The 17,208-nt window shown below is 36.4% G+C and overlaps 1 protein-coding gene across 1 annotated transcript; it reads right to left on the bottom strand.

The window, feature by feature from the left end:
- Nucleotides 1–3,526: 3,526 nt before the first annotated feature.
- LOC142850907 (olfactory receptor 5P76-like) lies at nucleotides 3,527–4,471 on the bottom strand. The gene has a single exon (XM_075974809.1). It carries the CDS (start codon nucleotides 4,469–4,471, stop codon nucleotides 3,527–3,529), a length of 945 nt encoding a protein of 314 aa, XP_075830924.1.
- Nucleotides 4,472–17,208: the final 12,737 nt, after the last annotated feature.

The raw sequence follows: 17,208 nt of genomic DNA, 5'->3' as shown, positions 1-17,208 counted from the left end.
GCAAACTGCCTCAGTGGGTGAAACCATCATGGTCTTGACCTCCCTACACTCACATTCTCACTCTGCTGTCTCTTCAACCTGACTTTGGGAGCCCAGCCCAGTGCTCTGCTGCAGGTCTGTACCTCTGTCTCTGTCAGTTTCTAGATGAAGGTTCTATGGTGATATTTAAGATATTCATCAATCTGACTGTAGTACAAGGCCAGTTCAAGCACCCTCTCTTCTCTTGCTTAGAGTTTTAGCTGGGGTCATCCTTATAGATCCCTGGGAATTTCTCTAGTGCCAGATTTCCTGCTCGCCCCATAATGGCTCTCTCAATCAAAATATCTCTTTCCTTGCTCTTACCTCTGTCCTTCCTCCATCTCGACTATCCTGCTTCTTCAAGTTTTTCTCCTTTTGTTCATTCTCCTCTCCTCTTTTGCTTCCACTCTTCCTTCTCCTCCCACCCACATGTTCCCAATTTTCTCAGGAGATCTTGTCTATTTCCCATCACCAGGTAGATATATATATGTTTTTCTTAGGGTTCACCTTGTTTGTTGTTGGGGTTTCTGTCTTTTTTGGTTCCTGCAGTTGTTAAGTCCCAAAGAAATCACACAGAAGTCTCCATTAGCTATAAATTGATTGGCCAATTAACTCAGGCTTCCTATTAACTCTTATAATTTTTCCCATTATTCTTATCTGTGTTAGGCACATGGCTCAGTACCTTTTTCAGCAAGGCAGTTACATCTTGCTTCTTCTGTGGCTGGGTCACACTGTGTCCTCTTCCCAGAATTCTCCTGTTCTCATTGACCTGCCTCTACTTCCTGTCTGGTTGTGCCACCTATACTTCCTGCCTGGCTACTGGTCAATCAGCGTTTATTTAAATTATAATTGACAGAATACAAACCATGATCCTACACCACCTCCCCCTCTTCTTAAAAAAAAACAAACCAAGAACATTGTTACAAGGGAGGGGCCCTTTGTTTGACCTGGCCACTTGACTTGCTTACACTTGAAATAACCACACAGAAACTGTATTAATTAAAACACTGCTTGGCCATTGGCTCTAACTTCTTATTGGCTAACTCCTACGTATTAGTTTAACCCATCTCCATTAATCTGTGTATCACCCATAGCAGTGGCTTACCAGAGATTCGAATCGGCATCCATCTCAGAGGATCCATGGCCTCTCTGTCTCTGCCCTTCCTCCTCGCAGCCTTCAGTTCTGTTTTCTCCACCTACTTAAGTTGCACCCTATCAACTAGGCCAAGGCAGTTTATTTATTCATTAACCAATGAAAGCATCACACAAACAGAAGGAACTCCTACACCACTTGTTACTTATATTCTCCAGGGTCCTGGAATCTAGACTCATTTCTTTGCTTTACAACTAGTATCCACTTATCAGTGAATACATACCATGTTCATTATTCTGGGTCTGGGTTACCTGACTCAGGATTGTTTTTCCTAGTTCCATAGATTTATATGCAAATTTCAAGATGTCATTATTTTTTTGCCACAGAGTAGCAATCCATTGTGTAAATGTACCACACTTTTTTTATTCATTCTTTAGTTGAGGGCCATCTAGGTTGTTTCCAGGTTCTGGCTATTACAATTTATGCTGCTATGCATATAGTGAACAAATATTCTTGTAGTATGATTGAGTATCCTTTGGGTACATGCCCAAGAGTGGTATTGCTGGGTATGGAGGGAAGATGATTCCCAGTTTTCTTAAATATTGTCATACTGATTTCCAGAATGGTGATACAAGTTTGTATTCCCTCTAGCAATGGATAAGTGTTCCATTATCCACAGCCTCTCCAGCATGAGCTATCGTTGGTGTTTTTGATCACAGCTATTCTGTCTGGTGTAAGATGGTATCTCAGAGTTGCTCTGATTTGCATTTCCCTGATGGCTAAGGGTGTTGAACATTTCTTTAAGTGTTTTTCAATCATTTGAGATTTCTCTGTTGAGAATTCTCTGTTTTAGGTCTATATCCCATTTTAATTGGGTATTTTAGGATTTTGATGTCTAATTTCTTGAGTTCTTTATATATTTTGGAAATTAATCCTCTGTTAGATGTGGAGTTGGTGAAGATCATTTCTCATTCAGAAGCCTGACTTCTTATTGACTGTGTCCTTTGCTTTACAGAATTTTCTCAGTTTCAGGAGGTCTCATTTATTTTTTTGTTGCTCTCAGTGTCTGTGCTACTGTTGTTATATTTAGGAAGTGATCTCCTGTGCTCATGCATGTTCTTCTATCTGTCTCCTCCTGAGGCTAACCTGGCTTCTCTCTGACTATGCCTACTCTCTCCTCTTTTATCTGCTTGGAATCCCTGCCTTTTTCTATTCTGTGCTACAATAGGCCCAAAGCAGCTTCTTTATTAACCAGTGGCATTCACAGCAAAAAGAGGGGAATCCCACATCAATGTCTGCTCCTACTTGAACACGAGGATTAGGATCTGGACCATGAAGTCCTTTTAAGAATTTCCTCTCCACCGTGTCACTCTTAGATTTGTAAACTTCACTCTTTCCAGGATTCCGTTTCTGTTGTTGTTCTTGTTTGTTTTCTTCCCTTGGTCTTTGAAAGCTCAAGAATTTGACTCAATCTAAAACAGGAATTCAACTTTTGGTCCTGACAGGAATTCAGATTAAGAAAAGATGGGTTCCCTGTTCTTTTCTATAGACCTCACAATTATCCTAGTTCCACAATCATTTTTAAAATCACATATCAGACTTTAATGGGTACTCAAAACACACAACTCAGAGACAACATTTTCATAAATTTTACCTCTAGTTTTTTCTCTATCATTTTTCTTGAAATATGTAGAGATAACAATAATTATCAGGCTTATGTAAGTAGGTGTTGAACCAGCCACACCCTGAAGCATGTGGTAGGCATTACTGAGCTTTCTGTTGCTATAGCAAGTAGTTAAGATAAAGTAATGAGGAAGATAAATGTTTATTCTTCATACAATGTTTTGAGTTCTTGGTACCTTATGAATTGACTCATTGATGCATTTCTGTGGTTGTATATCACCAAAGGAACACATGGCTGAACAAAACTCCTCATTTTATGATCAATAAAGAAAATAGACAAAGAATATTCTGAGTAACAAATATTCTTTATGGCATGCCTCTAAACTAAATATTGCCCACTAGGCTCAACCTTTCTTATTCTGGCCCTTCCCAATAGCACCAGGGAACAGATTTTTAACAAATATATGAGACTTTTGAGACAGGTAAGATGCCATCTGTAATTAAGTTGATCATAAAATGTTGAAAAAATATGGAAATAAAAATATTTTTAGCATATTATGTTTTATATGAATCACTTTTTCTCTTAATTAAAAATTTTATTTGATTTTATTAAAGATAACTTACTATGATACTTTTTATTTCTTCTAAAAATTGAATTCTGGTATTTATTGCAATACTTTTCATTTGCTAATAATATATCAGTAGACATTTTAAATTACAGACATTTAATGTTTATTATTATTTCTATGAGACATTATTTAAATATCAAGTCCTACAACAAAACAAATGTTTTTAAGAAAATATTTTCCTACCAAGTTGTCTCTCCAGAGCGCCTTTAATCTCATTATTCCTGAGGCTGTAGATGAGGGGGTTCAACATGGGGATCACCACCATGTAGAACACAGACACCACCTTGTTTTGGTTCGTGGAGTAGCTGGACTTAGGCATCATGTAGATGAATGTGATGGTTCCATAGAACAGAGTGACTGCAGTGAGGTGGGAGGTGCAGGTGGAGAAGGCCTTCTGGCGGCCCTCAGTGGAGCGTATCTTCAGGATGGTGATAAGAATGTAGATGTATGAGATAGCTATTACAAGCATTGTGATCATAATGGCAATGCTAACAGAAGTAGTTGCAAGAACAATAGAGACACTGTCATCAGAACAGGAGAGTTCAACTAAAGGAGTAAAATCACAGAAAAAGTGATTGATTCTATTTGGTCCACAGAAGAAAAAAGAAAAGAATGAAAGCATAAAGGAGAAAGAATTAAGAAAACCACCAATATAAGATCCTATAAGCAACTGGACACAGACTTGTGTAGACATTTTGGTTGAATAATGCAATGGGCTACAGATTGCCACAAAGCGATCATAAGCCATGACAGCCAGAACATAGCACTCAGCAGTCCCAAAGAAAGCAGCTGAACCCAGTTGGATGGCACACCCTAGGTGGGTAATGGTATTTTTTTCCACCAGAAAGTTCACAAGCATATTGGGTGTGACAGAAGATGAATAGCCTATATCAACAGAAGCCAAGTGGCTGAGAAAAAAGTACATGGGGTGATGGAGCTGGGAAGAGACTCTGATGAGAAGGATGGTGCTGAGGTTCCCAGACACGGTCACCAGGTAGATGCACAGGATGATGGTGAAGAGGATGAGTTTAAGGACTGGGTCATCTGTCAATCCCAGTAAAATGAACTCTGTCACTGCAGTGTGGTTTCCATACTCTAGGACATCCATGATACAGTGTAGCTCCTGCCAGGTCAAGGTGGTGATAGAGATAGTACAGGAACGAATTTATAAAAATGGCTTCTTTTGTTAACAACTCAATCATGTGGTATCACAAATAAATATATTTTTCAAGGAGAACTAATAGTTTTATTTTACAAAATTTTAGTGAGGACTTTGGGTGTACATATGTTTTTCTAGATTAATGTACTTAAAATTTTAAAACAATTTCTAGCAAACTTACTTAAAATAATGCATCTCTTGTCTTTTTAGTTATTTATACTAAAATACGCCTATGTGGCTTCATAACTATAGTTTTAAAATGTGAGACTTAGATAAATAATAAAATTTGTTAAAAATACCAAGAGATAAAATATGCAACCACACAATTTTTGATGAAGATTTAAATAATGGCTATTCTTGCTATATGCTTGCTAAGCAACAGGACAAGACATTATATGTGTGTGTGTGTGTGTGTTTCTTTATTTTCCAACAGGTACTTTGAATATTGGCAAATAGCTTAAGAATAGATATGAGATCTTGATCGAGGATATATAAACAGAAGGCAGAGTAAATCTAATCTAACCTTTTAGTAGCTATTTATGAAAGAATCACAGCGATGTTGAGAGCACATACAAATTTGGCATATACAACAGGGCAATTTTGCAACTATGTGGTTAATACACAAAATGTCAGCTTCCATTGTACAATGTTCCTATAGTCTATAAGTAAAGTAAGGCCATATCAAGATAAATTTCCTTAATAAATCTTGGAAAACTAATGAGGAATCAGTATTTTCTAACTGAACAGTTGTGGCATGAAATCACATGGTTTTCTACACAGTTCAGTGGCATGTAAATATTCAAAATAGGTAGTTAAGAAATTTACCCAGGTTTTTCCAGCTTGGGACTATATGTACTCTCTTCTCAAGATTTTGACATTATATCTTCTGTTGGGCTAAAGATCTGGTGTCTGTGATACTAGAACATGTGGTCAATAAGCAAAGCAGGTATGTCAGCAAAATATTACAAAAATGTCATCAAAACATTTCAAGATAGTGACTTTGGATTACCTGAGTAGTAACTTCCTGTACTTTTAAATATAATCCTGCATTCTGGATTAATAAGTAACTATAAAAATAAGAATTCTCTAACAATGAAGGTTACCTGAATATTCAAAGGAGTTTGAATATGAAAATAGAAGTTAAATCAGTTAATTTTGGTCTTGTTCATTGCCTTATTTCACCTGACTTGTGCATCTACTAAAGCTTGTAAGTTTGGTTACATTTTCAAAGAGTAAGGAATTCTCCAATGATAAAGGTGAAATCAGTACAAATATTAAAACTTACCTCATTCTATAAGAATTGATTGTGAAGTAAAAAGGTCAAGTTTACTTTGTTTTTATTGTTGCACAGATGTCTTTTAGTGTCATTTTTTTTGTCATCAAGGATATGTCCCCGATTAGCCTCTAGATTCCAGTGTGATTTCAAATCACTGGAGATTATTATATCAATCCCAGTGAGCACTGAGCAGTTCATTACACACACATAACTACTTTTCAAGGAGTTTGTCAGTCTCAAGTGGTATTTTACTCTTTTGTAAGAGCTAGCATGCTTCCACTTGATATGGAAAAAGGATATGATAAAATATCTCATGTAAATATTGGTTTTAATTTTATTTCGTAGTTCATGTTGCAATAGACTAAACCAAGAATACAAATGCATCACTTCTGCTTCTTTCATTCAATGTTATGATTTTTACTGCTTTGCTATGAATGAAATACCAGTCTTCTGCAATTTTCTCGAACTTGGGAGATAAAATAGATATGTGATTTCCTTTCTATGTATATCTAACCGCTGTTCTATTATGCTATAGGAACAGTCACTTTTTTCTGGGTAGTTTTGAACATCTGTAGTAAGTGCTCTTCCCATTGCAAGGAAAACTTTCTTTTTATTTTCAACTGTGAGTGACAAGAGTAGTAATCTTGAGCATGAGTGCCTATGTTTAAAAGGGAATTTGACAATCATCTCACATGTACTTCACAGAACAATAACAGTTGCTTCTCCACTGGGGCTTATACTCTCACCTGCTGTGGTCTTTTTACTTGACTTACCAGATGTCAGAAGGCAGCTGGTTGCATACGTGTCTTCATGTCCTATTGAACAAGTGTTCCATATTGCCTGGCATATTGGTACTACAGTATTAGAAAGGTATCAGAACCAATTAGGACTACTAGTGACAATTTCCCCAGCATAACTTATGGCATCTTCCACCAGAATGAAATCTAACCAAAAAGGAGGGTTAGTACTCCATTTCAGTACTAATATAGTTTCTCTATATTATGCAGCCAAGAGAAATGATATTCTCAGGGATAGGAACTTACCATCCAGCTCACATGGGAGTCAGTGCAGTAGCAATAGTTTTTAGTCTTTATAGTTGTAGCACCTTGGGGGTGCTTAATTTGTCATAACTCTTATGGTTATTCTCAATATTTTTACTAAGATTTTAACCAAGCAACCTTTAGTTTTCTGGCTGTGCCCCTTTCCATTGTGTGATTTCTTTAACTCAGGTCTTCATTTTTTCCAGGTAAACTTATAAATCTGTGGGAAACCTAAAACTTAACTTTTATGGAGTAGAACTTATAAATTCTGGACAGGACTACTGAAAGTTCCCATTATCCATTCAAAGTATATGCTCATTTGATATAGAGATAAACATTTTATATTAATATGGATTTTGCTCTACTGCTTTAAGGTCCATTTTGTCCATATATACACATATATGTATTTCTACTCTTTTTAAGGTATTATGTTTATACACAGTTCATTTAAGAAATGTAATATATAATTAAGAAATACAGATTTAATAAATACTCATCTATAATAGTCAAACTTTTAGTCATATTAGTTAGGTTTCCTAGATATGTAGAGATATAGTTCAGTTAGGTAGATAATCTTCAAAGCTTCAAAGACCTGCAGAATATGGCATCTAAAAGGTTTTAAGAACTTAGACTTTTCTCAGCTGTGAGACATGTCTGTTCCTGGCAGCACCAATTACTTCAGAGTAGTTGGTGGGCATCAAGAAGCTCACTATGGAATTTGCCTTTAATGTGACAAGGCTAGCCATCTGGGCAAGAAACTGCTCTTGCCTGTACCATTTGATGGTATACTGTATAAACTGGACATGCAGGACCCACTGCTGAACGTTTCAAAGAATAAAATAGTCCTTTGGGGTTCCTGCTTCACAGAAGAAACTGCCAGACATTCTGCAGGACAAAGAAGAAAGCAATTGACAAACTTTGCCATCACAAGGTAGAACAGATCTTCTAATTTTCTGATTCACTGAAAAGTCTTCCAGATATTACTGGCCTATAGACTGGAGATGAATGACCCAACTTTGGGTGACTGTCCAGAGAATGAGATATCTCTGTCATTTCTAGAACTTTGGAAGTTGCTTATAATGTACTTCCTGTTTACTTGCGAAATATATCCTTCTGGGATCTTTGAAGGAATTGAAGATAGATAATTATAGTTATAATTTTCCTTAGTTATAATAAAAATAAATTAAATATAATACTTTAGACACACAGATATGATAGATGATAAAGTATTTTCCTTAATTTGCCAAATGTAAATAGACTAAATATTGTAATTATTGCTTGATAACTGTTTTGTATATGTAATTTTACTATGTTAAAGTTAAAATCTTCCTTTTTATTTAGACAGAAAAAGGGCTGGAGTAGAATGGCCTTCTATGTATGTGTTCCTTTAATTGGTGGGTGAATAAAATTGTTTTGGCCAGTGGCTTAGTAGAGTAAAGCAAGGTGAGAAATCCAGACACACAGAGAGAGAGAGACAGAAACAGAGATAGAGAGAATGAGACAGAGACAGAGAGAGAGAGAGTAGGCAGTCAAGAAGATGCCACCCAAAGGAGAAAGATACTAGAACATTACCAGTAAGCCACAGTCTTGTGAAGATACATAGACTAATATAAATAGGTTAATTTAATATGTAAATTAAATTACAGTGTTGTAATTAATATAGTTTCTGTGTGGTTATTTGGGCTTGGGAAGTCAAGAAATGAAAGTAGAGTCTCTGTCTACACTCATTGATCTTGAGAGGCTCAGGAGATGCTAGAAGAAGGAGGAGGAGGAGCAGAAAAAGGAAGGGGAGGAGGGAGAGGAGAAGAAAAAGAAGGAAAGAAAGAATTGTTTTCACAGTGTACCATTGTATCGAAAGACTTCATATCACTTCTGTCAATTCCTCCACAAAGACATTGCTGTGATTTGAGTGAAGCAACATGCATGGCAGTCCCTACCAAATTTAATACTCATTAATTCACAATTAATTTTCAATAGACATTTGGTCTGTTCATTGCATGGTAGTGGTTGTGTTGCCAAGACTGCTGTCATTTTCCCAACTCCATACCTTAGTAGGCTTAGTTCAGTTCATTCTGTCTTGATCAGGCTCAGGGGGTCATGGTCAAACTCTAGCTTGATGTGCTTGTGTTTGTAACCTGTTCTATGCACTTCTCACATACTCTCTGTCATCACCATCTCTCTTGTGTTTTCATCTGCCATACTTGAATGCAGAAAAGGCCCAGAATGAGTGAATAACCTCAACTCCTAGTATACTTTCTTACCAGGGAGAAATGCACGCTGCATACTCTGTTTCTGTAATTTCCTATTTCTATGACCAGCTTATTCTTTTGTAGTTTTTATGTTGTCACTAATGTTTTCCTTGAACTGTAGCTTAGGTTTTAAAGTTTTTTTAAAGTTGCTTTAGAGACCAAAAATCAAAGAATTCTGAGTGGGTTTTTTTTTTGTTTTTGTTTTTGTTTTTGTTTTTGTTTTTTTGAGACAGGGTTTCTCTGTGGCTTTGGAGTCTGTCCTGGAACTAGCTCTTGTAGACCAGGCTGGTCTCGAACTCACAGAGATCTGCCTGCCTCTGCCTCCCAAGTGCTGGGATTAAAGGCGTGCGCCACCACCGCCCGGCGAATTCTGAGTGTTTTTAAATACCTGTCCACATTAAAACACATTTACTGCTCAATGGTCAATGAATCATGTGTGGTTTTTGTTCATTCAACTTTAATGAAACTATTTTTAACTATTAAGAACCTAAAATAAGGGTACACGTGTGTAATTGTATATTCTTAAGAGATAATCAATCAATATTCATTGCCTTAGAGTTAGTAAGTACATAATACATATTTTTGTAGAAAGTGTGCCTGGATTTGTCATTGTACTTTTTACTGAGGATAATTAAGTTAACCTCCCATGTCACTATTTCCATTTACTCCAAAGTTGAAATTAGATTCCTTACTGATAACGACAAATTCATTACTACTTTCTCTTGTCTTTTTATTTTATTTTATTTCTTTTTTAATGAAAGTACTGTTATTTTTGTCAAATATATTTAGATAATGGCTTCTACTCCCTCATCTTCTCCCAGGTTCTCTCTACTTTGTAACCCTTCCAACGCCACACTTTCTACTTCTTTCTCTTAAGGAAAAATACAGGCAAAGTTGATGAACAAGCAAGAATAAAGCAAAATGAAAAAGAATCAAAGAAAGAACATAGAAATTCATACACACACACACACAAATACACACACAGAGAAATCAAAAATACAAAATGTGAAATCATATCATATAATCAGAACACCAGAAAAATTAAAATTATTTTTAAAATTTATGTATTTATTTTTAAAAAACTATATTTTCTCATTTTATGTACCAATCCCAGTTCCCACTCCCCTCCTGATCCCTCCATCTTCCCCCACTCTACTCCCATCCACTCATGAGAGAGGGTAAGACTTCCCATGGGGAGTCAACAAATTCTAGCACATTGCTTTGAGGCAGGACCAAGGCCCTCCCCACTATTCCCACCATATCTAGACTGTGCAAGGTATCCCCTCAAAGAGAATGGGTTACAAAAATCCAGTAGAAGCAGTAGGGGTAAATTATGGTCTCACTACCAGTGGCCCAACAGTTTGACCCAGCCATACAACTGTCACCCACGTTCAGAGGGACTAATTTGGTCCTATGCTGGCTTCCCCTCTGTCAGGCCAAAGTCAGTGAGCTCCTGTTAGATTAGGCAAGCTGTTTCAGTGTGTATCCCCATCATGGTCTTGACCCCTTTGCTCCTATTATTGTTCCTCTATCTCTTTTTTGACTTTGGAAGCTCAGTCTAGTGCTCTGCTGTGGATTTCTGCATCTGCTTCCATCAGTTGTTGGATGAAGGCTCTATGATGACATTTAAGATAGTCATCAATCTTATTATATTCCAAGGCCAGTTCAAGCATCCTCTTCACTGTTGCTTAGAGTGTTAGCTGAGGTCATCCTTGTGGATTCCTGGGAATTTCTCTAGAGACAGGTTTCTTGCTAGCACCACAATGACTGCTTCAATCAAGATATCTCTTTTACTGCTCTCCCTCTAAGTCATTTCCCCATCCTGTCCATCCCATTCCTTCATGTTCTGTTCTCCCTTCTCTTCTTTCCTCCTCCTCCTCTTCCACCTTCCTTTCTCTATCCACCCACACACTCCCAATTTTCTCAGGAGATCTTTTCTATTTCCCCTTCACAATGGGATCCATGTATGTTTCTCTTAGTTTTCTCATTTTACATAGCTTCTCTGGGGTAATGGACTATAGAATCATTATCCTATGCTTTATGTTTAATATCTCCTTATGAATGAGTAAAACCCATGTTTGTTTTTCTGGGTCTGGGTTGCCTCACTCAGATTGGATTTTTCTGGTTCCATCCATTTGCATGCAAACTTCAAAATGTCATTTTTATTTACCACAGAGTAGTACTCCATTGTGTAAATGTAGCACATTTTTCTTATCCATTCTTTGGTTGAGGGGCATCTAAGTTGTTTCCAGGTTCTGGATATTACAAATAATGCTGCTATGAACATAGTTGAGCAAATGTTCTTGTAGAATGATTAAGTATCCTTTGGGCATATGCCCAAGAGTGGTATTGTTAGGTCCCGAGGTAAGATAATTCCCAGTTTTCTTAGAAATTGCTATACTGATTTCCAGAGTGGTTGATACAAGTTTGCATTTTTTCTAGCAATGGAGGGGTATTCCCCTTACTCCACAACTTCTCCAGCAATGGTATTTTTGATGATAGCAATTCTATCTGATGTAAGATGGTATCTCAGAGTCATTTTGATTCACATTTCCCTAATGTTTAAGAATATTGAACATTTACTTAAATGTCTTTTGGCCATTTGTGAGTCTTATGGTGAGAATTCTGTTTAGAAAAGTACCATATTTTTAATTGAATTATTTGGTATTTTGATGTCTTGTTTCTCAAGTTCTTTATATATTTTGGAGATCAGTCTTCTGTCTGATGTGGAGTTGGTGAAGATCTTTCCCCATTCAGTAGGCTACCTTTTTGTCTTGTTTACTGTGTCCTTTTTCTTTTTAGAAGTTTCTAAGTTTCAGGAGGTCTCATTTATTTATTGTTGCTCTCAGTGTCTGTAATACTGGTATCATATTTAGGAAGTGGTCTCAAGGGCAGATATATATATATATATATATATATATATATATATATATATATACACAGTATAACAAAATTTACCTTAAATTTGTATCAGTAAGCCAAGATCCATACCAAAGAAAATTATTCATCTCTATAGTATATACTCCTTTACATGGAAGGTAAACACACAATTATAAACAATATTTGGGAATATGGGCACAGTTCTGTCCAAACTTGTTCCTGCTGTTTATTGGGAAAATATTTTTTGTGAGGGTGTTCATGGCAACCTCTCAGGGGGTTTTGGTCTATCATACCATATTAGCCTAGAATGAATCCATAGGTTCTCATCCTCTGTGGAGACAAAAGAAGAACTTTTCCAAAGCAACATATCCTTAGGCCCAAATTTGAAAGTCATGATACGTTTATAACATACATGCTGGTTTTGCTTAACATCCAATACGATGAAATGTCTCTCTGTACATAGCTTATTTACAGTAAAAAATTCAAAGATAGCACAATAATATACGTAATCCAGACTCTATGTGAATTTTCCATTTTTACATGGCTTATATTTTTTACTCCTTTTAATCAATAATTATGTGTACTCTGTCTTTTTAAAGACTTTACCCCTTTTTTTAATAAAAGCATTAGCTTTATTTTATGACTCTCTATACTCTTTTTTTCTCTCTTCCATGCCTATACACATTTATCTAATGCTAAAGCCACTGGCTGAAACATCTTTTTTCATTAACCAATAAAAGCAACACATAAACAGAAGGACTTCCCACACCATTAAGTCTCTGTGTCATTATTTCAGGCTGGCAGAGGAAAAGAAAATTAAAAGGCTAATTGCAAGATATTCATGGTTAGATGTCTTTTGATAATTTTAACAGCTACCATTTGAGGAAGCTGACTAGGAAGTGAAATCTTGGTCTCCAGAAGACAAGGACCATGTAAATCAGTTATGTAAATAAGTAGAAGATAAGGATGTTACAGATTGAAAAATGTTAGGAGACAGAACTTTCTGACTGTTGGATGGAGATCAGTAAAAGAAGAGGGCATCCCATGACTACCACGGCCCTGATGTGTTGAAAGGATTTTGTGATCCACACTATTCTTCTGTTGAGGTTCCAAAAGTAAGTAGGAAAGAAGAGGCTGATTTATATAACAATAAAATCTGTTGCTAACATTGTGGCCTTTGCTATCATAGGAAAAGTCATTGTAAGTTTCAAGACCCTGGTAAAAGTGGGAGTTTCCTTAAGTTCACATAGATAAGAGCCCTCCAATATCTTCTTTTTCCTTTTTTTTAAATTTCTTTTACTTTTTATGTGTATGAGTGCTTTGCCTGCATGGATGTGTGTGTGTGTATATATATATACATATATTACATATATTACATGCTGTTTCCTACAGAAGGAAAAAGAGTATGCTGAATCTAAGTCTACCAGTCTTGGAATTATAAATGTTTGTGTATCACAATGGGAAATCTGTGAACAGACTCTAAGTCCTCTGCAAGAATAGCTTATGTTCTTGATCACTAAACCATATCTATACATCCAATATTCTCTTAATTCTACTTTGTGTCATCCTTGTTTTATAGTATTTTTGTTTTTCTAGCCTATCTTTTTATTATTTTCACTGTGTGTATGAGTGTGTATATGCATGCATGTGTGTGTATGTGCTTAAGAGTACAAATTATGTGAATTAATTTTTTCTTTCCACCCATGTAGATTCCTGGGATCAAAGCCAGATTATTAGGCGTGGTGTCATTGACTTTACATGTTAAGCCTCTCCTTCATCTTAGCAACTCTCATGTTGAGAGCTTTATAACTACCTTTCCTGACATTTACTTCCTAGTCTTTATTACTCCAAAACATCTGAAAATGTATGGTAAAAATTTAAGCATCTGACTATATGATTCCTTATAATTTTAGTCATGTAAACCCCAAATTCTTGAATATAAAGATTAGCCTCCACATAAACACTGAATTCACATCACTTAGGTCAGAATGTTCAACTGTTTTCTGAATTTTGCATTAGTTTTGAACTAGACAGAGATATCTTAGGAGGAATAAATAATGACCAGTAAGAAACATTAATTTACATATCATTGAAGATTTCAGGTATATTACTTACATATTTGAGGATCATATAGGAAGCTGGGAGATTGGGAGAAATCATTCAAAACTAATACTGTCTTTCTTCATGACTTAAAATATTTCAGGAACATTTGAATCAGCTTTTGAATTATTGAACAGGCAGATATGGTATAAACATTGAGAAATTATTTCCATCCAGATGTTTTTGTTGAGTATTATTATAAAATCAAGCAAATATTAATGATATGTTTCTGAATGAAACACTTAATTGTCCCTAAATTCATACTTCAGTACAAACTCATGGAAACTGAACAGTCAACTACTGAACCACACCTGGATTAAGGAAGAAATAAAGAAAGATATTAAAGTCTTCCTTGAATTCAATGAAAATAAAGAAACAACATACTCAAACTTATGGGACACTATGAAATCAGTCCTAAGAGGAAAGTTCATAGCACTAAGTGCCCACTTAAAGAAAACAGAGAAAGCACACATTGGAGACTTAACAGCCCACCTGAAAGCTCTAGAAAAAAAAGAAGCAGACTGACCTAGGAGGAGTAGAAGACTGGAAATAATCAAACTGAGGGCTGAAATCAACAAAATAGAAACACAGAATACAATCCAAAGAATCAATGAAACAAAAAGCTGGTTCCTGGAGATAATCAACAAGATTGACAAACCCCTATCCAAACTAATCAAACGGCAGAGAGAGAATATGCAAATTAATAAGATCAGAAATGAAAAGGGGGACATAACCACAGACACAGAGGAAATTCAGAGAATCATTAGATCTTACTACAAAAGCCTATATGCACAAAACTGGAAAATGTAAAAGAAATGGACACTTTTTTAGATAAATGCCATATACCAAAGTTAAACCAGGACCAGGTGAACAATCTAAATAGACCTGTTAGTCGCGAAGAATTAGAAGCTATTATCAAAACCTCCCTGCCGATAAAAAGCCCAGGACCAGATGGTTTCAATGCGGAATTCTACCAGAACTTCGAAGAAGACCTAATACCTATACTCCTTAATGTATTCCACAATATAGAAACAGAAGAGTCATTGCCAAATTCCTTTTATGAAGCTACAGTTACTCTGATACCAAAACCACACAAAGACTCAACCAGGAAAGAGAATTACAGGCCAATCTCACTCATGAACATTGACGCAAAAATCCTCAACAAAATACTGGCAAACCGGATCCAAGAACACATTAGAAAAATTATCCATTATGATCAAGTAGGTTTCATCCCAGAGATGCAGGGCTGGCTCAACATACGAAAATCTATCAATGTAATCCAGCATATAAATAAACTGAAAGAAAAAAACCATATGATCATTTCATTAGATGCTGAAAAAGCATTTGAAAAAATTCAAAATCAATTTATGATAAAAGGATTGGAGAGATTAGGGATACAAGGGTCATACCTAAATATAATAAAAGCTATATACAGCAAGCTGACAGCTAACATCAAATTAAACAGAGAGAAACTCAAAGCCATCCCACTGAACTCAGGAACACGACAAGGCTGTCCACTCTCTCCATACCTCTTCAATATAGTGCTTGAAGTTCTAGCAATAGCAATAAGACAACATAATGGGATCAAGGGGATTCGAATTGGAAAGGAAGAAGTTAAACTTTCGTTATTTGCAGATGATATGATAGTGTACATAAGCGACCCCCAAAACTCCACCAAAGAACTTTTACAGCTGATAAACAGCTTTAGTAATGTGGCAGGATACAAGATCAACTCCAAAAAATCAGTCGCCCTCTTAAACACAAAGGATATGGAAGCAGAGAGGGAAATCAGAGAAGCTTCACCTTTCACGATTGCCACATACAGCATAAAATATCTTTGGGTAACTCTAACCAAGGAAGTGAAAGATCTATTTGACAAGAACTTTAAGGCATTGAAGAAAGAAATTGAAGAGGATACCAGAAAATGGATGGACATCCCTTGCTCTTGGATTGGGAGGATCAACATAGTAAAAATGGCAATTCTACCAAAGGCAATTTATAGATTCAATGCAATCCCCATCAAGGTCCCATCAAAATTCTTCACAGATCTGGAGAAGACAATAATCAACTTTATATGGAAAACCAAAAAACCCAGGAAAGCCAAAACAATCCTATACAATAAAGGATTGTCTGGAGGCATTACCACCCCTGACTTCAAACTCTATTACAGAGCTACAGTAATGAAAACAGTGTGGTACTGGCATAAAAACAGAAGTCGACCAATGGAATCGAATAGAAGACACGGATACTAACCCACAAACCTATGGACACCTCATTTCCGATAAAGGAGCTAAAAGCATACCATGGAAGAAAGAAAGCATCTTCAACAAATGGTGGTGGCACAACTGGATGTCAACCTGTAGAAGAATGAAAATAGACCCATATCTTTCACCATGCACAAAACTCAAGTCCAAATGGATTAAAGACCTCAATATCAGTCCGAACACACTGAGCCTGATAGAAGAGAAAGTGGGAAGTACCCTACAACAGATGGGCACAGGAGATCGCTTCCTAGGTATAACCCCAGCAGCACAGACTTTAAGGGCAACATTGAATAAATGGGACCTCCTAAAACTGAGAAGCTTCTGTAAAGCAAAGGACACTGTCACTAAGACAAAAAGGCAACCTACTGACTGGGAGAAGATCTTCACCAACCCCGCAACAGACAAAGGTCTGATCTCCAAAATATATAGAGAACTCAAGAAACTAGACTTTAAAATGCCAATTAACCCAATTAAAAAATGGGGCACTGAACTGAACAGAAAATTCTCAACAGAATAAGTTCAAATGGCTAAAAGACACCTAAGGTCATGCTCAACCTCCTTAGCAATCAGGGAAATGCAAATCAAAACAACTTTGAGATATCAGCTTACACCTGTCAGAATGGCTAAAATTAGAAACACCAAGGATAGTTTTTGCTGGAGAGGCTGTGGAGGAAGGGGTACCCTCATTCATTGCTGGTGGGAATGCAATCTTGTGCAACCACCATGGAAAGCAGTGTGGCGATTCCTCAGGAAATTCGGGATCAACCTACCCCTGGACCCAGCAATACCACTCTTGGGAATATACCCAAGAGATGCCCTATCATATGACAAAAGCATTTGTTCAACTATGTTCATAGCAGTATTATTTGTAATAGCC

The sequence above is a fragment of the Microtus pennsylvanicus genome, chromosome 5 (genome assembly GCF_037038515.1).
Source record: "Microtus pennsylvanicus isolate mMicPen1 chromosome 5, mMicPen1.hap1, whole genome shotgun sequence".
Classification (NCBI taxonomy): domain Eukaryota; kingdom Metazoa; phylum Chordata; class Mammalia; order Rodentia; family Cricetidae; genus Microtus; species Microtus pennsylvanicus.
Note: the sequence above shows the minus strand (reverse complement) of the source record. Positions and strands in the feature narration are given on the sequence as shown.

Excerpts from the sequence above, each read along its gene's own strand:
- LOC142850907 (XM_075974809.1), bottom strand. The coding sequence starts at position 4,471 with ATGGATGTCCTAGAGTATGGAAACCACACTGCAGTGACAGAGTTCATT.